This window comes from Heliangelus exortis, chromosome 1 (assembly GCF_036169615.1).
Source record: "Heliangelus exortis chromosome 1, bHelExo1.hap1, whole genome shotgun sequence".
NCBI classification, from domain to species: Eukaryota; Metazoa; Chordata; class Aves; order Apodiformes; family Trochilidae; genus Heliangelus; species Heliangelus exortis.
The window spans coordinates 143,444,486-143,466,964 of NC_092422.1; the positions used below are offsets into that span (position 1 = coordinate 143,444,486).

General features: G+C 38.9%; 1 protein-coding gene across 3 annotated transcripts in view; it reads right to left on the minus strand.

Annotated features, from left to right (window-relative positions):
• Positions 1-22,479, minus strand: part of LARGE1 (LARGE xylosyl- and glucuronyltransferase 1) — a 281,380-nt gene that overhangs the window by 114,948 nt on the left and 143,953 nt on the right. For all 3 annotated transcript variants that reach the window (XM_071729319.1, XM_071729311.1, XM_071729328.1), the window contains one exon: positions 12,192-12,315. In XM_071729319.1, coding sequence (XP_071585420.1) covers positions 12,192-12,315 — 124 coding nt within the window. The remainder of the gene's footprint in view (positions 1-12,191; positions 12,316-22,479) is intronic.

Here is a 22,479-nt window from a genome sequence, read left to right on the forward strand (position 1 = left end):
TCCAGCAGCACTGCCACAGATCAGGGTCAGCTTCAGGATAATCTTTCCCATTTCACATTGACCCTAAGTCCCAATGTCTAAGCTCTTTGCAGGGACATCTGACTGATCCCCCTTCCTGCTTCCAGGAGAGTAAAATCAGCATCCTATTGCTGAGAGTGGGTTATTGAATCATTGAGAAAGGAGGGGAATAGCAAGTTAAAATTAAACATATGTAACTTTCATGGCTATTTTCAGCACAGTGTATTTATTTTTTACAGATAATACTAAAAAAGTATTAAAAAAGAGAGAGAGGGAGAGAGAGAGAAATTGTGAGTGACCAAAGACCCTGGGAAGAAGAACATTGTCACCTGTTATAATCTCCTCAGGAGGAATGCCAAAAGAAATCTCCTTGCATGTCACCTTTAGAAAATCACTGCCTTTGCTCCATCCTTGTTGTACACCCAGCAAACAGTAACAGAAGAGCTTTATTTAAATGAAAACAGACCCTTCCTTACTGTTTGCTGGATAACTTGTAACATCAACCTTGAATTTATTTTTTTCCTGTGTGATTTTCAGATTTTGATTGTACAGATACCCCTCCCATAGCAAGTTCTTACCACTTATTTGAATGGTTGTCAAGGAAACAAGGAATCAAGCAAAGCTGGGGAACTTTTCTAGATTCAGAATTTTTGGTGCCTGTGTATTTAAAAAAAAATAAAAATGCACATTCAGAAACAACTGCAAGGAGATGGGAATTTATACATTTTTTCTAGTATTATTCTTTATTTCTGTTGGCCTTTGCTGCTGTTCTTACTTGTCACAGAAGCACCAGTGACTTTAATAGAATTCTGCCTCATCACTTGCTTTATGAAAAGATGATATCTTCCACACATACATGCAACAAGTCTGGATAAACAGGAGTGAGCAAAAAGGCTGAGATAGAAATGGATGATTATCTGAACCTCTGGGTCTTGGATAATGTAGAGCAAATGCAGAAACCGTGGAGCAAGCCACAACTGGAAAGCAAGATTAGATATTAAAAAGGCAGATCAAATAAAACATCCTAAATCAGCACCAGCATACAGCAAAGGAGAATAGCTGCAAATTAATTCTCTGTAGCACAGCCTGTAACACAGCACACAGTCTGACTGATGCCAATGCCTGGTTTTATTTTCTTCCTTTTTTTTTTTCTTTCCAGATCTCTCACCAATACGCATATATACAGAGAGGGCAGACAAGTGGGAAAAAACCTGATTTAAGAATGCTTCTTCAAAACAACTTTGTTAATAACAAAATTAACAGAGGGCACACAGAGTTAAGACATGCTCCATGTTTGGAACGAATGTGCTTTGTACAGATAAACTTCAGACTATGATACACAGTAAAATGGATGGTTTTTTGTCTCCGGTAACAAGACCTTCCCCAGTACGTTTCATCAGAGAATATATGATCAAAAGGTAATTCAACTCTTGGGATCTTTGAGGGCTCTCTTCTTCCTCTTAGGTTTTTGCCTGGCATTATTCCAAAAGGTTTTCATCCCTCCTCCCTCCCCATCAAATTCAAGCAGACAGTTTCCAGCTGACCCTGAGCCTTTTTCTTTACTTTTATTTGAGACATTCTTAATTTTCTCCACTGTTTCTTGATATCTCCAAAATGCTGAATGCTCTCTTTGTTTTTCTCCATTTATTTGTGCAAGATGAGACTGCAGAATAGAAAAGTCTGCCCAGCCTCAGTCCATTCTGTTTCTTGTTCCTTTGGGGCCTTTGGATTCAACTGCAGCTGTTTTCAGTGTGGCATTCTAGGGTGGAGGATCTACAACAGTCTGAGCATCCTAAGAGAGGTCAATGAAAATAAAGTGAACACCAGCCTCCCAGTCCTACCCCTCCAGCAGAGGCATAAGTGCAAGTCTTCCCTAGAAGAAAAAATAAAGCCTTTTTTTTTTTTTTTTTTCCTGTCAGTGAATGAGAGAAAAGAGAGACACAAGCTGGACTAGATGAAATGGCAGGAAGCCAGACCTCTCTGCTAAAAGCTGACTGAAAGGTTGATATGGCTAGAATTTGGCCAGCAGTCAAAAGCAACTCACGACTGCCCTTCTCACTTCACCTGTATGGAAAGATAAGAAAGATCAATTGCATACTTTGATTGCTAGTGAACCCAATCAACAAGCTCTTTGTACTAATCCATCAGGGAAGACATAAATCCATGCAAATAGTATAATTCCTAGCTTTTTAATTTTATTAACTATGCAAATACACGCACATTAGCTGCAACCATTGTATATTCTGGCAAAGTTCCATGGAACTCTTGAGGTCAAGGTCCAGAAGTATCCCATTTGCATTTTGCACAGTGTCAGGATACTAAGCAGGTGTTATCAAGGTGCATTGTCCAGAATAAAAAGCAACACCATCTCCTGCATAAATACATGTTATGTTGAATAGACAATAGCCTCAGCTCAGTCACAAAAAGGAATCTGAAGTAGGACTTTTTTCCATACTGGATTTTGGGCAAGAGTCCTTTTTCAAAGAATGATGAAAGAAGGTCACAGTGACTCTTATTAACCACGTAATGGGGGAGACTTCAGGTCTAAAATATTAGCTATCATGTCCAAAATAAACCTCAATCAACCCCAAAAATGTTGAGGGAAGGACTTCTCACCCTCTTAAGACTGAAAGATCTAGTTCTCTTTGGAAATTACTGAAAAAAAAAATATATCTCAATGAAACAACCAGAGTTGCAGAAAATTGTGTTTTATGGAAAGGCTGTGGGAATGTAGCTTCCAGCAGACCTCTGACATCCTAATATGAGGACAAAACAATGAATACATTTGAACAATAGGATCCATTCTTCTGTTCAGAAGGAATTCACTAGTTACCATCTGCCATCTTGCCAGTAAAATCAACTCTCTCCAGACCTAAACATTTACTGTTTCTACAGTCAGAGCAAGAATGAAGATCAGCTGAAAATGCTGCACCTAGAAAGAGACCATTAGTGGGTGGAACCCACTGATGAAGTAAATGCCTTATCCTACAAAGAACTATTAATTCTCTTATTTTCCAGTAACAACAAAGATTTTTCAGGAAAAAAAAAAATCACTTTCCATCCTGCAGGGTTGGAGGCCAGATGAATAGGAACTTCTTATATCACAATTGTTTCTTCAAGAGAACAAAAATTACATGAAACAATGCTGTTTTCTCCAATTGTAAGTATTATAATAGATCAAAACTCCTGGAGCCTAAATAGCTCCAGGAATAAATCTGAGATAAAAAAGATAAGAAAAGATAAAATGTATTGCAATTATGAACAAGAAATACTAACAATAACCAAGCATAAGAAGCACTGAATGCAGTGTAGGGAACACAATTATTTTTCTTTGTTACTAGAAAGAGATAAAATGTCTCTCAAACAATACAGCACTAACTAGAGAAACAATCTGAAGAAATAAATATATAATTGAGAAAGGTGGGCTCCTCCAAAGTTATAAATACCAAGTTGATGATCATGACACCATTCTGGCTTCTTGCCTAGGTTCTGGTTAAATACTGGTCAAACACTGCAGGTAGCAGTGAATTTGTATTAGTGGTATTTAAAGGAAGTGTCATACCTGTCAGCAGTCATACCTATTTTTGAAACTTCTGGTGTGAGGGCTAAGGCCACTGGTGTAAAGCTAGTTCCATGTAATCTGGTAATTTCACCCTAAGAACCATCAGATAAAAATGCAGTCAGATAGGCAGCTGAACACAGATTCTAAGTGTCTGATCAAAACAATGCAGCCAGAACCATTTTACAATGGCTTTCAACTGTACCAGCTAAAATCTGTGGAATCTGTTCAACAGAAAAGGGGTCAAACCTGAAGTAATGGAACAGTATATGGGAAAATTGTCAGGGGATTGAAACACTTCTGAGTTTTTATCTTTGTTGCTGAAAGGCTGAGACCTAGAAAGCCTAATCTCACCCTCAAAAAATGAAAATTTTGCAGGATTAAGTCAGGTTGGCCTGAAAAGCGATATCTCCACTAACAGAAATGAAATTTTACAATTTGGAAATTCATGCTCTATTATCAAGTTGATTAAAAAAGAGGTACCATCAGTGGCATCCAATGAATAACCTTTTTATATTTCTCCTCAGTCCTGGTCCTTCAGAATACTTTCTGCCTCCACCACCTTTTAGGAAGAAGCTCGCATCTATATTATCGTGCAATACTTCCCTGAATTCCAGTTGTTTCTCAGAAACAAGACAAAGCCAAGTACTTTACAAATGATAAATTCTAACAGTTCCAGCTCCCTGGTGGTGAATCAAGGATATTCTTTGAGTCTTTCCTGCTGCTTCTTTTTTTAGCTTATCAATCAGAAATGGAAATACACACATGTCAGCTCTTTGGAAATCTAAAAGCAAGGATCACTAAACATTTTCATAAGAGGGTCACACCAACACCAATCCCCATTAGAAATGCCTTGAGCCATCAACAGTGTTCTATCAGTCCCTGAATACCCTACAAGAGGGAGATGTCTTTATGAGAAAGTGAAAAGCCATTAAGATCTAAGACCGTAGTCACTATACGTCTTCCCAGGTTTTATCTGCTATTGCCAAGAAAAGAAATTGTGCTGGAACACAGAATGACTATTAACTCTTCCCAGCAAGTACAGGGGACATAAAATCCAGACACCTTATGCAGATCAAAGTGTTAAGACCACAAAATACTTCAATTTCTCATGTATGGATGATAAAGTTCTGAGAAAGCAGTTGCTGTAATGGGGATACATGGCACAAACAATAAATAGTTGCAGCAGTCAGGCCAAGGCACTGCATGTTTTAACTTCTTTTTTTTCCAGGCGTGTTGGATAATTTTTGTCAAGCTGAATAATTTTTGGAAAATCTCACATTACCTTATCCATCTTTTTCTCATTTTCTGCTAAAATAGCCTTCCCTGAAGGCACAGCACATGTTGCTACAATAAGAATGGTGTTTAAGAAGCTGAATACCAAACAGGAATCCTTGCTATTCAAGTGTCACAGGCAGCTACTATGATAGAAATGTGGGTGATGGCAGTGGAAGACAGTTGGCTCATTATTCCTCACATCACATATGTGAAAAAGAACAACTACCCAGGCTTCCTGGTAGAGGTAACTGGTACATAGTAACTGTTCTCTCATTCCTGAGAATCAAGAAAAAGGTGGAGCTACAGAGAAGCCCAAAACAGGGTCAAGCTGTAAAATTAACAAAGAACTCCAATGTCCACCATACCAGCTACAGTAGAAGAGTATAAGGAGTTTACAAAGCCAGGAATAAAGCTTTCTTTTGGAATTGCCAGTTTTACAGTAGAAGCACTGCACAATATAACACACTAGGCAAGACCAGGACCCTTGAAAGAGGCCCAGAAAATACTGCACCTTCTTGCATCACATTAAGTTTCATCCCAGAATACCAAATCCTCACAGTTCCAAACCTGGTAGCATTTGTAAATCTAAGGATAAAACACACAAAAAACTGCAAAAAGTTATTCCCCCTTTAGTATCTTGCATCCTTCTTCCACAGACAAAGTCAGAGGTGAGGCTGCTCATGGAATCTACATGTCACCAAGCAGATAAGAACTGCTGGAAGTCAGTAACAGCACCATGGCTCCCATTCTCATGACCAATTTCTGACCAGCCTCACTGATTTCCACAGCACTTTTTTCATCACTGTCTGTTTTGAATAGGCAGAAATTGAAGATCCAGTGTGATTCTGCATAAAATTACTTTTTCATATTCTGGGCCTGAAAAATAATGGAAAACACATCTTTTTTTGATTTGTAATGTTGCATGGCTTTTTTGTGCAAAAGAGAGACTGGGAGGGCAGAGGAAGTACTACATAGGTTACTCAGTCTGCACAGATAGATTCTGATCACTTCACAAAGGTTCCACTGTGCTGTGGAGTTTGAATTGCTATCTGTTTCTTGGTGGATACTCATTTCCTTCCAAGCAGTCAGAAGGAAAATATCTTGTCTTACAAAACTTGGTCTGTTAATGTCCAGTCATCTGTACTGAAGACCATGGATAAAAGACCCTGCTCTTAGTATGGTAGCATTGTGTCTCAGCCACAAGTGTATTTGATCACCTGAGACTTCATGTCTAGTATTCAGTATGTTCCCTAGCAAATGCACGAAACTTACATTTTAATGCAGGAATTCAGGCCTAAAACTAAGTCAAGCAAGTTAGGAAAAATCTGTTCAGAATCTAAAAGTTTAAAATTTTGTATTTTCTCTCTTTTTCTTTTTTTTTTTTTTTTTTTTTTTAATTATTATTAAAAAAAACAACAAACCACACCATTCTTTAAAAGAGAAAGGGAAAGATCTGGATGAAACAACTGTCTGTATGTCTTATTTCACTGATACATACAGTAGTCGAGTTTACAGAAAAGATAGAAGGCTGGTGAAATGCAGAAGCATTGCAAGTCCACCATGATATATGACAGGATTTGACCAAAACCACAGTGCTATAGGAACACTTTAATTGAATACCTGCCACTGCATAAATGAATGTAAACATAAACAGATGCTGTGCTTCACATCCTGCATGGCATTAATAGCAATTATATCTTGCATATGAAGCGGAAAAGAAAGGAAGGAAAGAAGTGTTCGTCTGCTTTATAACTTTGTGTGTCTGTCCCTGAGGCATACAATGAACTACTTAACAAATAATCATGCACTGCCTCTGAACAATCTATAATCTGCATGCAGTGTCATGCAAATATAGTCTAACTCTTACAGTCCATGACAGTCAGTAGCCAGTTGCTAGTCCTGGGAAATTAAATTGTTATGGATGGTTCCTTCTGCAACATCCAGTGGAAGTGCTTGATGAGGAATATGGTGGAATACAGCAGAAGCCAGGTCAGTTTTGTTGCTCGTGGCTTCATCAACACTGCTGCCATTGTTACCATCTGCAGTTGATGTGACTAACACTAAGATAATAATCTGTTCATCAAATATCATGTCACATCTTCCCAATTGTCAGATGCACAACTGTCAGCTCTCTCCCTCCCATGTTCAGCAGGTGGTATCTGCAATTCTGTTGGAAGTCTTTCCTGGAACACGTTTCCAAAACTGGTATAAACCATTGTATGATACACACACCAATGCTATTATTCCTTGAAAAAGCTTCCAATGGTAGCAAAAAAATTCACAGCATTGATTTGCTTTTGGTGTCATTTATTGTACAGACACTTACCAACAGAGCATACATTTTTAATACATTTAAGCAGACCTTATTGGGATATTGGCATAGGGTAATTTTTGCATGGACAATACAATTTGTTAAACAGGACAACTGGTTGCTATCTGGATGATGAAGGGAATCTCCACGGTAACAGTCCTTGCAGGGCAATATTAGTTGGATTTGGCCAGACTCACTAAAACTTGGTTCTGTCCAATTTCTATAATCCATCTGGTCTTTGATCCTACACAACCACTATGGAACATGCATAATCCATCACTATAGATTACCTTAACCTACAAACAAAGCATTTCTTAAGTATCTTAAGTATGTACAAAAGACTGTCCTACATGATCATTTCTGCACATGTAAGAACTCTTACTATTGATTGTGTAACTGTTGCCCAATTAATTCATTTTGCAGCAGGCACTGTCTGGGAATCTCTGAGACAGCCAGATTCTCTACCCAGGATGTTAATCAACACATTGAAGCATACAAATTGGTATAGGCACAGCAGGGATTGCTGACGAAATCTCAAGAAGTGTCTGAAATTCCCTCTGGGAGAGCTCCTGCAACAATCTGTCAAATACTTCATGTGCAGATGGTCAGCAGTTCAGTCAATCACCTGGTTTCAACTTGGGCTGCAGTCTCACACCACCCTTTATCTCATCTATGCAGACGACCAGCCTGGCCACCCTGAGAATTAGTAACTACATTTGGGAGAGCACACAGACACAGCCCTGAGACTCAGCTACACTACAATTATAATTAAAGACTTAAACTTTAATTTCTTGCTTAAATCTCATAGCTCTCTCCCATCTATCTGACCAAATGATGTCAACACCTGACCAATTGAACTGTGAAGGCAGTCCAATTGGAAGTGGCTAAGGAGTGACTCAGAGGTGATATTTATGCCATTCATTTTCCCAGCTCAGCTTTGCTCCCTGGATCACACCACTGATTTTAACTGAGTGTGCAGACTACATCAGCATTTCTGATATGAAATCACCTAAGGTGGCACTGGTAGTGAGATTTATGATCTGTTGTTTCTGGGAACAGTAAAATCTGGAATACTGTCCATTAATGCAGCAAAATATGGAACTTCTCACACTTTACTTTCAGGTCAAATGCTCATCTCTTGCAAAAACCTATTCGCCATCCCTACCTTCAAGTTTACAGAACAATTGTAGAACTTTTGTGAGCTGAACTATTTAAAGGACTTGGCTTTTCTGCTTTACCAGTGATGACAAGCCTATATCTATCTGGGTCATCAAGATTCACACACAGCAGAGCAGGCACCTGCTCAGTCTGCCTTGTGCTCCCTCAGTTCACCTGATGTTGTCAGCAGTCTGTCAGGCAACATCTGGGAAAAAAAAAAACTCTCCTCATCCATATTCCACACATCACACGCACAGTACTGCCTTATCAGCTGTCCCTTCTGCTCCGTGTCAATGCAGATCACAATGGGTTTAGTGCCTATACTTCCTTGAGAGCAAACTGGTGTGAGATTCCATGTTGAATAATGAAGTGCAGAAGCTAAGCATTCACGTTGCACACCTTCATCAGTTAGCTCTGGAGTTTCTTCATTTAAGACTGAATTGAAAAAAAACATAATATCCTAAAACTTAGCATTGGCAAGCCACAACGGTAATGGGTCTTTTAGATCAATATTTCACAGGTATGATTTTGGGTTTTTTCTTTTATTTAATGTTCAAAGCAGACAATTTTCACTTTCCAGCCATTTTGTGGGATGCATTGCTGTAATAGCTACATACTGCATTAGGACCAAAGCTGAATAATACAGCTAATGTGATCATATAAAGTGAATCTACATTGCCAAGTAACTTTCCCGTTTGTAGTCACAGCCATATGTGACCAAATAAATTTGGAAGAGTTATACAGGGTAAAACAGGAATGAGGTCTGCAGCTATGGAACGGCTCAATTACTGGCACCATTATCAGCTGCCCACACTTCAGTGATGCTTATTGCTGATTACTAACTGCATGTAGCAAGTTTAGTTAATGGGAGAGACTTGCACTGGCAGTACAGTTCACAATCTGAAAAGCTTTTAGGCTGAGAGAGAGCTTTTAAGCACAGAATTCCCTTGTGTTTATTGGCAAGGCAATGAGTAGACAGGCCAAGTTATATTGGAGGATGTAACAAGTGTCTTAGTAAAACTGGCTGTCAGAAACACCAAACTAGCTTTTTTACAAGAAACATATTCTGGGAGCTCCCATGTCAACCGTGTCTGACCCTTTTCCTGGAAATGTTTCTAAATGCCCAGCTCCACAGCCAAGTCTCCTTCTCTTCTGCCTCATCCCCTCCCATGTCCCTCAAGAAAACATAGGCCTCTATCTGGTCATGATTTCCTGCACTCTATTCCTCTTCCAAGCAGGCTGGTGTTAGTTTGGCAGCACCCACCTCTGGGGAGAGAATGAGCACAAGCTTTTTTTTTGATGCAAGATGAACATGAACAACTGTCTCCTTGCAAAAGGAAAAATAAGTCTTCTCTAAATTTTAAAGGCAACATCTGACGTGCTTTATTCACAGCAGCAGACAAAGTAGATAAATCTAAAATGTGAGAGAAAGCAACACCTACTGCAGAGCAGTATTTTTTACACCTTCCTCCAGGACACTGGTTACTCTAAATCTAAGCTAAGCAGCATGCATTTTTAAGAACTGCAGGATATGTTAAGTAACATTGCCAGATATTTTAGTCTCCAAATTCTGCCTTTTAAAAAATTAATTCTCCAGTGGAAAGTTCTGTCTGAATTCTAAACAGCTACTTGAAAACACAAAAGCATCCATACTGTTTATGGAGGATTTAACATTATGTGCTCCATTCCACTGTTTGAGCAGGAACAGGAGCAGGAGCAGGGCTTTTCCCAGGGCTAAAGGGCTTAAGTTAACATGGCAGTTCATGCTGCATTAGAACTAAGAGGCTGGAAGCTCATACTTATCCAAAGAGGGAAAAAAAAAAAAAACCAAAAAAAAAAACAACCCACAAAAAAACCCCAAACCAAACACGAAAGAAAATGTTTTCTGCAACAGCTAAAATGTATTCCAAAACAATGAAACACTGGCGAATGAAAGCTAAGCTGAAAATTCCCAAGCTATTGTTGAGACTCAACCCTTTGAACTGTCAGCACTTGGTATTGATTATAGGTTTAAAAAAGAAATATGGAGGGTCATTAAAACTGAAACAGAGTATATACTGAAACATCGGATTCATAGATCACTTAAGAGAAAGGTAGACTTTGTAGTAAACATTTCAGCATCAGATCTGTTTTTCTAACACTGGACATCATAATATAGCTCCCAAGAGTACAGGTAAAATACATGGACCCCAAAAAACCATTAAATCCTCTCTAGAGGCTACCTAGGAAACAAATGAGATCAGCTCTCTGTAAACAGCTCTTCTGTCATCTTTGCTAAAACTTGCAGGATAATCTGGATATAAGTCAGCATCATACCTGGCTTTTAAAAACTCCATTTAAATTTATAACTCCTTTCTGTCCTTTGGCAGTGCCTGTCACATTCACCTGTGCTGAGCACTACTTCATTCTATGGGTTTTGGCTACTAAATGCAGGGAAATTGGTTGATATGCACTATGATGAGTTCTGAGGAAGAGTAGCAGACCTGAAAAGATCTGTTTATGTTTCAATATCTGTATACAGTAAGAAATTGGTCCCCAAAATAAAGCCCATGTGTCACATGCAAGATAGTCCAGCGTTGCTTTAGGTCACTAGCTATTTAAAAATTAAAGTTGAGTAAAGATGGAGGTACAAAACTAGACTTTGTTCTATAACCTCGTATTTGCAGCATTTTGCCTATAAATCAGCAAGCTGAGAATCACTAAAGTAAGCTCTCTTGGCTATTTTTTACTTAACTAGATTGGGCCATACCCCAGTAACCAGAAGGAAAACACTAAGAGGTCTGCTTGCTCAGCTGAGAAGCTAATTAAGCACTGTAAAACCATTCCATTTGCAGAAAAGCAATTGTAATATAGACACGTAAAAAATTTACACAAGAACAAACCTCCTCCTTACTATGAAGCTGCAAAGAACAGAAGGGAGATCTCTAGCTAATTAGGTTAATGTCAGCCTATGGCTTAATGTAAAAAGATCAATAAAACAATAAAACCAGCTAGAAACAAAATATTTATTCTCAATAATATTTTTTCCCCTTTTCCATCTCTTTCTACAACTTTTTGTACTAAGGATGCTACAACATGGTGTGCTTTGAATATACTCCTTAATTAGCACAGCAATTTGCTAAATTGTTTTTTTCCTTATTTCAGAGTGCTGTTCAGAACAGTCTGATAAGTCATACAAATTATTGTCACCAACTCTAAATGCTAAAATCTGCGTTCTTCATTCTACATCCACAGCTAAAAAACATGTAGCTCAAACTCAATGCTGTCCCTTCATGATCTAATTTAAACTTTCTAACTATGAAAAAATAGCTATATTACACTTTCAGCAAGTGATTTTTTTTTCTACTTGGAACTCTCCTTTCTTCATATGTGTTCCATGTGAAAGGTCATCCAGATGAAAAAATGTAATATCTTGTTACCTTGTCAGAGTGTGTGTACTGACAGTGTTACACACCTATGCTTAAGGAATGCATGGAAGTTGAGTGTTTTCAGAAACAAACATGGACTTATTGAACAAAATACCTAGGACCCACCATTGTTACTAGAAATAAGCATCCTTAGCAAAACATAAATGGATGAGATGTAGTTCATTTTGGGCAATCAATAATCCTCTTGATTTCAGGTAAATTTCTAAGCTGTTAAACAACATGCTCCTTTAGCAGAGAAACTGCACTGATTTCAGCCATCCAATATCTTCTAGTTAAGTGTAATTTGGGTTACAATTACGTGGGTTAGAATTCGTTTTAGCCAGGGAGAATATTTTAGTCATCAGTTCTCCCACAGGTCACCAACACACAGAGTTAAGTAAAAAAGGGATGGCATAAAATTGGAAGCATTTGGGTAGCATTTGTGTTTGTCTTTTTTTACCTTGAGCTCATCTGCATCATAGAAGTCTATGCGCACAGCAGGGACCATCCACGTCTGGAACAGAGTGGCCAGGATCTGCTTGGCAATTGCATCTGCGATGAGGTGGAAGTGGAGTGGGTTTCTCCTGATATGAGAAGGGAGAGAAAGGCATTAGTTCCAAGGTTTCTAACTATTGTTGTGAAAGGACAATATCAGAACTTAAAAAGCCTTAATGACTCAAGGTAAAGAGTACAGCATGTTCACTGGAGTCCTACGGCCACAACGCTGAAACATTTACAATTTGAATAAACATGACAATAATAGAACTACTGGATCAGTTTCTGGGTGGCTGTGAATAAATATATTTATTTGGACTTGAGTGGACTGTGACAATTTATAACAGCTAGAGATTTTGTCCCTTCTTCTGGCTTCTTAAAAGAAGACCAACTTAATCCCTTTGGGGACTTGAGCTGTGAAAGCAATTGCTTTCAGTTTCTAGGTCAACCTGGTAATTTATCTTTGTGGTAGGAGCAGTGGTCTGTGGAGAAGTGCAGGTGGAAGGAAAGGTTAAAAAATTAGTGTCTGAATGAGGTAAAAGTCCAGGACCACCGAGTTCACATGCATCTTTCCTACAAAGCAAACTTAGTCTATCAACAGTTGTCCTTTGTGAACCCAAAATTAGATGGTTCATGTGAGTGCCTTCTATCTACTGGCCCAGTGAACAGAATGGAAATTGTAAAGCTCCCTATATCCTTGTTCCTAAGGGGGAAGGGAGCTGAAGAACAGCAGGAAGAAAGAAAATAGTTTACTTGAAAATACCAGATTGTGATTCACCTCTGTAGTTCTAGGACTTGGGTTAAGTGAAAAGCTGAAAACCAAGATGTGCAAAGCCAGCATCAGCAAGAGGTGCAAGGTTGGACAAAGTGTATGGATTTTTCTATACTAAGTGAACCTGGACATTAGAAATAGCATGTTTAAATCACTTAAACTTGCTTCTCACTTAGAAGAGGAGAAAGCAACAAAGTCTGATCTTTACTCAGCTTCTATGAAAGTAGTATCAAAACCAGTCAGTGGAAGTTAGTCATGATTTCTTGTCTTCCATGTTTGCCCCTAGCTTACAGAGTTTGAAAAAGCTATTAAGAAGATGGTTCATTTAGCCTTTAGCATTGGCTCTACCTTTCTTTGATCCCTATGGTAGAATAGTAGAATCTAATTTCTGTGATATTTTTAAAGGTAAATGGGTGTACTTGTAAACAGGTATTTTCTGTGTAAAAAGAGAGGCATTTAGCTTCAGATGCTGGTTAAAGTATAAAATGACTGATGAACAAGAAGCAAGGAAATCTGTTAGTTCAGGCTACACAGTTCAATTACACTCTTGGGCTTAACCCAAAAGATGAAGGTTATTTCTTTCTTCATTTCCTGCATTAATGAACAATATATGCTTTTCTCTTTAATGATACTCTTCTTGCTTTGATGAATAATACTGTTTTGCACTGAGAAAAGTCCACAAGAAAACACATACTGCATAAAATATTTCACACTATCATAACACACCTCTCAGCAGAAGCAGGAGATTGCTGTGAGAAGCAATATATGGCTGGATTTTGCAGTGTTAGAAACACTGCACCTACAATCCAGTCCAATTCCTAGGGATGCCAGTGAAGCTGCTGTACTGGCTTCAGGGGCACTGTGGGTCAAATTATGTGGCTAGAGGAAAAGCAGAAAAGGCCTGGATAGAAGCCTCCTATACGAGCTGTGATAAGCCCACAGCTAATCTGCATTTAGCAGTATCCAAAACACTAAGCCACAGCATGCTTTCCAAAAAAGACAAAGGTCTTTCAATCTATAGCTTGCCCTGGAGTGAGGAGAGGGATAGGTGTAGGCTGCCAGCTGCTGAGCATCCCATTACCAAGCTAAAGAGATCACAGCAATTACATCTGCTTCCAGCCCAGCATGAGAGAAGAGGACATCCTGGCTCATGCAGATTCTGCAGTAACCAGGCACCTTGCCAAGGAAAAATAGGGAAAAAGCAGTGACCAGAAATACATTTCATTAGTAAAGGCCAAAAGAAACAAAGTACACCACCAGCAGACTGGGGTAAAGGCAAAGGAGTATCTCCAGGCAAGGTGTTGAATGTCAACATATACATTTCACATAGGTCCCTCTGCTTAGCAAGGGCTGAGTCTGGTATCAGGTTGGACTATTTCCCAGCTGTTGTTCTTTAGTAATTTAGTAATTTTTTTTCAGGGTCACTTATCTATATATTGCAAAGCAGAATAGTAAGATAAAAATCAGTTAAAATCAAGAAAGCCACATCTTCCTTCAAACCATCATTTAGTTAAATGGAATTGATATAAAATATCTGAAGATGAAACACACTAGTTGAAATGAAAAAATCTGATACAAAGACACTCAGATGTTCAGTAGTTTATACTTATCCAAATGACCCAGAGTGTATGAAACTTAAATGGGAACAAGTGGGTGACATTTTCTTTAGTTCAGCTCCTACTGGGAAAAAGAAAAAAGGAATAGTTGTACTCCTACACAGAAATCTCTTTCAAGTTGTTAGCCTCATGGTGAAGATTCAGCTGGAAGGAAAGTATGTGTCAGAGGCAAAGCAGAAGATTATCACTTACAAAAATATATCCCCAAAACAGAAAAGTGACCTGCTGACATCTACAACTAAATGTGCATCAGTCACAAAAAATTTTACTCCGGATGAGGCTTTAGTTATTTGAAATGTGAGGTTTAGCATGGTGCTAGAAGCTAACAGAGCATGGATTCAAACCTGGAAGACCTTCTGAAGGTAACAATACTAGAATATACACAGATGACATCTTTTACCTCTTCTGGTATCTGCAATATGCAGGGTCTAAAAGATACGGATTGCTTCAAAGTGTTCAGTAAACAAGTTCAGCAGAATAAAGTTCAACTGTTATCCACTGTAAAAGATACATAAGAGATTTTGTGATAATGAGGAAACTTTCTCAGGAGATATGAGACACTTAGCAACTACAGTTTAAAAAGTTTGGGAGATACCTGAGTCTTCCAGAGGGAGGCTTGAGAGTCCTCCAATTAGGTAACAGGGAAGGATGGCATGGCCTTTGAAGATGTTTAAGGAGCAGCTTAAGACACTGAAGTTTACAAGTGGAAGTTGAGTGGCATGAGATTGGAAATATACGATCCTCTGGCTAAAGAAAACTCCAATTTCTTCCTATTGTGAAGGTAGATCAAGCTATGGAAAGTGTTTCAATGCTGTTTCTTGCAATAGCAGTGAAGTTAATGAGATGACCCAACAAGTCCTTTCCAGTTCTCAGAGCCTTGGGACTTCAGTGCAAGGACATCTTCCTTGGGGTGAAGGGAACCTGGAATCAAGTCTCAGAGAAAGTGGTAACCAATGCAAACCTCTTCTTTTATCATTCCAAATGTGAGTAGTCTTTTTTACTTTTTTATTCCTTGACTTTTTTCTCTGACTATTGAGGGAACCTGTGGAGGAGCTTGCCAAGCCACTCTCTATCATTTATGGACAGTCCTGGTCAACAGAGGAGGCTTACCAAAGTGATGTGCATCTACAAGAAGGGCTGGAAGGAGGACTCAGAGGATTACAGGCCTGCCAGTTTGACTTCAGCCCCAGGGAAAATTGTAGAAAGGTTCATCTTAAATGCAATCACGTGGCATGTGCAGGACAGCCAGGCAATCAGGCCCAGCCAGCATGGGTTGAGGAAAAGCAGGTCCTTGACCAACCTGATCTCCTTCTATGCCCAGGTGACTCACGTAGCAGACAAGGGAAAGGTGGTGGATGTTGTCTACCTAGACTTCAGTAAAGCCTTTGAAACCATCTCCCACATCATTCTCCTAGAGAAGCTGGTGGTTCATGGCATAGACAGGTATACTCTTTGCTGAGTAGAAAACTGAGCAGATGGCTGGGCCCAGACAGTTGTGCTGAACAGAGTTAAATCTAGTTGGTGACTGGTCACAAGTGGCATCTCCCAGGGCTCGCTTCTGGGGCCTGTATTGTTCATTATATTTACCGACGTTATTGTTGCGGCGAGCCTTTCTCTCGGGGACACGGCTCTTCTCAGGAGGTCTCTCGCCATCTCTCTTCCCAGGTGTCTCTCGGCATCTTCTGCATCTACTCTCTGCTTCTGGGAGCATGCATTTTGCCCTTCAGCCCCGCCCATTTCCGGCTGGGGAAGGCCCTAATTATTGGGCACAGCTGGGCCTAAGCTCCCAGTTCATTATCGGCGACACCTGGTGACTTGTGGTTCTCACTACACGTTATAGATGAGGGGATTGAAGTTTTCCTCAGCAAGTTTGCAAACGACACCAAGTTGGGTGGGATTGTTGATCCACTTGAGGACAGGAAGGCTTTGCAGAGGGTCCTGGACAGGCTGGATTGATGGATGAGGTTAGTTGTATAAGGTTCAACAAGGCCAAGTGGCAGCTCCTGCACTTGGGTCACAACAACCCCAGGCAACACTACAGGCCTGGGACAGAGTGGCTGCAAAGCTGCTTGGCAGAAAAGGAGCTGAGGGTGCTGGCTGACACGTGGCTGAATATGAGCCTGAAGCGTGCTCAGGTGGCCAGGAAGGCAAACAGCATCCTGGCCTGATCAGCAACATCCTGGCCAGCAGGTGAAGGGAAAAGATCGTGCCACTGTACTTGGCACTGGAGAGGCCGCATCTTGATTCCTGTGTTCAGTTCTGGTCTCCTCACTACAAGAAGGACATTGAGTTGCTGGAGGGTGAAACCAAAGAAGACCAACCAAGCTGGTGAAGGGTCTAGACAACAAGTCCTGTGTGGGCAGAGGCTGAGGGAACAGGTATTGTTTAGTTTGGAGAAGAGAAGGCTGAGGGGAGACCTTATGGCTCTCTCCAACTACCCAAGAGGTTGTAGTAGGTGGGTGTTGGCCTCTCCTCCCCAGTAAATAATATTAAGACCAAAGGAAACAGCCTGAAAGTTGCACTAGGGGAGGCTTAGACTAGATATTATGAAGAATTTCTTTACTGAAAGAGTAGTCAGGCACTGGAATGGGCTGCCTAGGGAGGTGATGGAGTCACTTTGTACCCCTGTAGGAATTAAAAAACACATAGACGTGGGACTTCAGGACATGCTTTAGTGAGCATGGTGAATTTTTTTTTTTTTTTCTAGGGTGATGCTTGGACTCAATCTTAGAGGTCTTTTCCCATCATGCTAATTCTGTGTGGTTCTGTGTGATTCTCTGCGTGTGACTTCAACTTTTCTAACTAATTCAAAGCATAGATTTGTGTTGTGTTTATTTTTAATATATATGTTATCCTATATAATTTTCTACTGGGAACACTAAAGTAGCAAACAAGAACACACTGCAGTGGCTGGTTGCATCTTGTATACCTAGAAAACACTGTACCATAAATGGTGACAGTATATGCAACCATGGAATAATATAGGTCAATAAATTACAGTTCTCATTAACTTATATTAAAAAATAGTTTTGGAAAACTCCTGGTATTCATGTGAATTTGTATGTTTGGAATTCAAGGTTTCTAATATCCTGGGTTTCTGAATTCTGAGCCTCCGGTCTTCCAGATTCCTCCCTATAGAAGCAGATACTGAAACAGCCAGATTTCTCACAAGATGAAGATACCACTTAATCTAGTTCAAGCTGAATTTTTACTAAAGACAACTTTTCACAGTTTCTGCTATAGGGAAAATCCTGATGCACTAATGTCTCAATACAGAAGAATGCCATTTCATAATATGGTTATTTCCTATCAAGTGGAAACTCAGGTTTTAACCACTCTATTTAGAAAACAGCAAATCTTCATACCCTAAAATATTTCCACTTATCTAAAGATCAGAACACTATTTGACAAAGTAAACCATACATAAAGAGTACACATCTATTTTCCTAAATCTCTTTCTATAAAAAGGACTGGAAAAATATTCTGGCCAAGATTTTCAAGCATGGATGCTTAAATACAGGCTCATACTGTCTTATTTTTACATTTTAAAACTTCTTATTCTTCATCAGAGTTTTGATCTGCTTGCTCAAGCATACGTGGCCCATTTTTTTTTTTTTTTTTTTTTTTTTGAGTAGCCACTGCCACAAAGTCAAATACAAAAAAACTACAATTGGAAAAGGGAGTAGTGAACCAAGACTCTTCTCTTCTGTATTATTCCATAGGTCATTGTTAGCAATTCAAAAAGCAGCTGCTTGGTTGCAGAGTTCTCTCTCTGCAACACAAGAATTTTATTTTCTACGAACATGAAAAGGCTAGTAGCCCAGGGAGTTTATTTCCAAAACCTATACTTTATTAAGGGAAGCACAACAAGGCAATACCTTTTATATCTGTAACAAATGGTTACAAGAACTTCAAACAGAAATTATAAAAGGCAGCTTGGGAGTTTTTTTTTCTTAATGCCCATATGACAGCCTCTTTCATATGGGGAGAATTTTAATGTGACAGTCATTACATATTTTTCTTATCCCTTGACATCGAGTATTGATTAAAATGTTCCACAAAAAAATGCTGGAGACATCCTAAAGATGTACTAGCTGCCTCATTCAGGAATGTTCTTGTTTTGTGTTAAATTATAGAAGCACTTTGGGAAATAATAAGACATTTCATGGCTAAATTTTTTTAAAAAAATTGCTTTCTTCATTATGCCTCCATTGTTATAAGGTAGTATATACAAAAAGAAATGTGTGTTATTGGTGCATCTAAATGGATCAGGGAAACCAGTTCATGCTCTATAGTTCATATAAAGTTCATATATAGTTCATATATAGTTCATATATAGTTCAAAAAACCTCCCGCAAAACAGCCTGACATGTTAGAAAAGTTGGAAATGGTGACAAGGTTCTAAATTCTCAAATTAACTCCATTAAGGCAAAGTGGTCTCCATGGAATACAGCCATTAGATTACATAAGATTTAATTACCAGCTAGTGTTGACTTGTGACTCTTAGTTGAAAATAATATGTCATCCTTTTTATTTGATTAAGATTTTCATTTGGTTTGCCTTACTCTACTTGTTCTAAAAAAAAAATAATATTAATATATCAATCTATAACACACTTTAATATACTGTTCTTAAAAATGCTTAGATGTCTGTGTCACTTCAGGGTTATAAGCAGCTTTCTTAAAGCAAAGAGGCTACTTTGTGATAGAAAGCGTTTGTTTGTTTGAGTGGTTTTGTTTACACCATGAAACTCCATCACCATTTCAATGCCCCTAATGCTATAGGACACATGGAGTGTACAGCTAAAGAAGCAACCATGACTTCTTCAAAGAAGGAGGATGAAAATAGAAAAAATAACAATAATTTTAAAAGCTGCCAGTATTAGCTGGCGCAAAAGAGAAGTTACTTTTCACAGATTCTCAGGATGACCTAACTGCCAGCAATATGGTGAGATGGTATAATTTTGGCCTTCCTTCATTCCCAAATGAAACGTGGCTTTTAGCATGTCTTTGGAAGAGACAAGACAAAATTAAAATTAATTTTAGTTCTTACTCAAGCAATGACTAACTGAAGTAGAGACAGGAATGATCTTTTCATATGAAACTATAACTCATGGGCTGTTCTAAGCTTTACAGTTTTCAGAAATAGAACAAAACATTTTGACCCAGGCAACCTGGACCAGTAGGTGCAAAAGTTTCAAAGAGAGTTATTAGCCACAGACCATTGCTTCAGTTTTGAGAAAGAAGTGCAGGCACTTCTTGCATCCTACTGTAGGCACTGTTTTCAAAGCACCTGCACCTCTTTTTGTCCATTTGACCCAATATGTTTAATTTCTAGTATTTAGTCCTTTGCTTTGGAAAAAATAAAGCTAAGCTGCACTTAAGACACAGTGATGTGAGCGGGGCTGTGTTAAACTGGCTCAGAGGGAAGATTTTTCGCCACTGCAGCAGGTTTATAAAATCTGTCATAATTAGGAACTAGATGCCTAAAAGAGGAAAGCAGGAAAGTTGCAGAATAGGACTAAGTGCTCATTCTACAAGCCTCCCTCTGTGCAGCACTGCCAATGCATATTCATCAAACCTGCAAACCCTGCACTATTCCAGCTCGGCTGAATCTCCTTCTGAGAACAGACTGTCAGTTATATCAAACTGGGTGTTAAAACTGCTGGGATTTTGTGGCTTGAGCATACGTTTCCTGAAGACAAAACTAGAATCAAGCTCCTTTTCCATCGGGAATGAAACATATTTCTGAACTATGGTGTTCTTAAAAGGAATCAATCACCCCATCCCTATGCTCTACTCTTCCCACTCTCTGGAACCCAAAGACAGATATAGTTTCTCAAACAGTTTGAACACATAGAGTGCCTAAGTCTCACGATATATATGGCATGACTAGAATCAGAAACTTGGTTTTTTTAGACCCAGGGAGAGCTGAAAAGTCCAATATGCAGGATTTGCTGTATGTTCATGCAAAAGAGAAGACATAGGACACTCCATCTATAGAAACTCCTGTAGTTTTCATTCTTAATGACCCAACCCCCCATCCCCCCGGCTCTTTTGTGTCTCTTTACCCATTACACTAGCTCAAAGTTGAGGGTATAAAAAATATGGTAATGCAGGGACAGAAGGTTATTAGATTGACATGGCCTCCTTTTCTTAGAAGTTTCCTATTAAAGAAGTAGAAATTCCCTACAGAAATCAAGAATTCAGGTACCTCTTTTTGTATCAAAATGCACAGCTAATCCATGCTTTAATTACTTAACTAGAAAGAAATGCTAATAAAAGCACATGACACCTCCATGCATTTCAGACAAATTCACTGAAATTAGTGCTCTTGCAACAAACACCAAGTGATGTGCAGCAGGAAGAGAGGAGAATATTAAGAGTGGTTTCTTTGAGGAAGCAGTTGTTTAACAAGTAGATTATCTTCAGGCTCTTGCAGGGCAGATTCAGTTGTGATGGCACAGCTGCCCGAGGGGAACCCACACTGTACCTCACCACATAATAACAGCTGTAATTTCTAGACAAACATCTTTCAATTATATAACACATTCTCTTAAACTCTTATTACAGGTAAATTCTGAACCTGCTCTGTTAGGTTTGCTTGAACACTGACGACCAGAAACTTCAAAAAAGGAAAAAATATCCCTTTCACAATATGGAGGCCTGGTCATTCTCTTGAAAAACTGTATTCAAGAGACAACTACAAGAGACAAGCAAACTTCTCCATTGAAAACAGTCCTTTCAAATGTCTGTTTTGCTTGGCTTATTGCACAATGCCAGCTAGGATGCACCCCCTGGTGCACATTCCAGAAGAGACATTCACATGTCTTTTATCACTGATGGCCCTTAAATCAGGTATTTAACTTGCTACTGATATTATGGAACATCCACAGTCTTAACCAACCACCTATAACTCTCCTAACTCCTTCCTACTGAAGTACCAAGACCTATCTCCATCCTTCTGTCCTATAATTCAATAGATACTAGCAATTAAATATGCTTTCTTTCCAGTCATCATAATTTTTGACCCGTATACCAGTCTCCAAGATAACATTGTTTGCACATGGCAACCACTGCAAGGAAACTTGCTTCTAAAATCAACTTGTTTCTTTGCTGCTTATATTCCAACTGCATTCACCATTTCCCCTCCAAAGATAAAGATCCAAGAAATGAGCATTTCCGAGGTATGACCCTCTGCACATGTAGTCAGAACATGAACAGACGCTTAAAAAGCCAGTGTTTTCTAGAAGATAAGAAAGGTATGTAAGAGTCTCTGTCTCTTCTTTGATAACATTTTCCCAATCTAACCATTTAATGCCTAGTGAGAAAAGCGAGTTCTAGGCAGGAATGGGATTTTGATTTGTCTCTTAAGTACGTTTTGAGCAAACATGTGAGATAGGTTCTCTTGAATGTAACTAATGCTCCTAAAGCTTCATTAACTATCCTGGACTTTATTTTGATCACATCTGCTGAGATGACCATTCCTGCCAGTCAGACAGCAAATATGTTCTTGACAAGGGCACAAATCCACCAAACTTAGGAATACCAATAATACTTCCCTTTATTTTGGCTTCATATTTTTAATTAAAAACATTTCCAAATTACAAGAATCTGTCACTACATGGCAGAATTGTTTATAAGTCTGCTAACTGTTTACGAGTGGCTTATATAAAATAGGGACTTTAATTTCCTTCTCAGAAAAAGACTGTTTAGACCTTTGAGCCGTGAGATTCCTATTATTTACAGCACATTTGGAAACCTATTTTAAAGTCTTCTTAAAATGGATGCAAGTACTAGAAGAAAAAAACAGCAGAAGGATAACTCATGTCATCATAAAGATGTGTATTTGCAAGAAATCCCTTA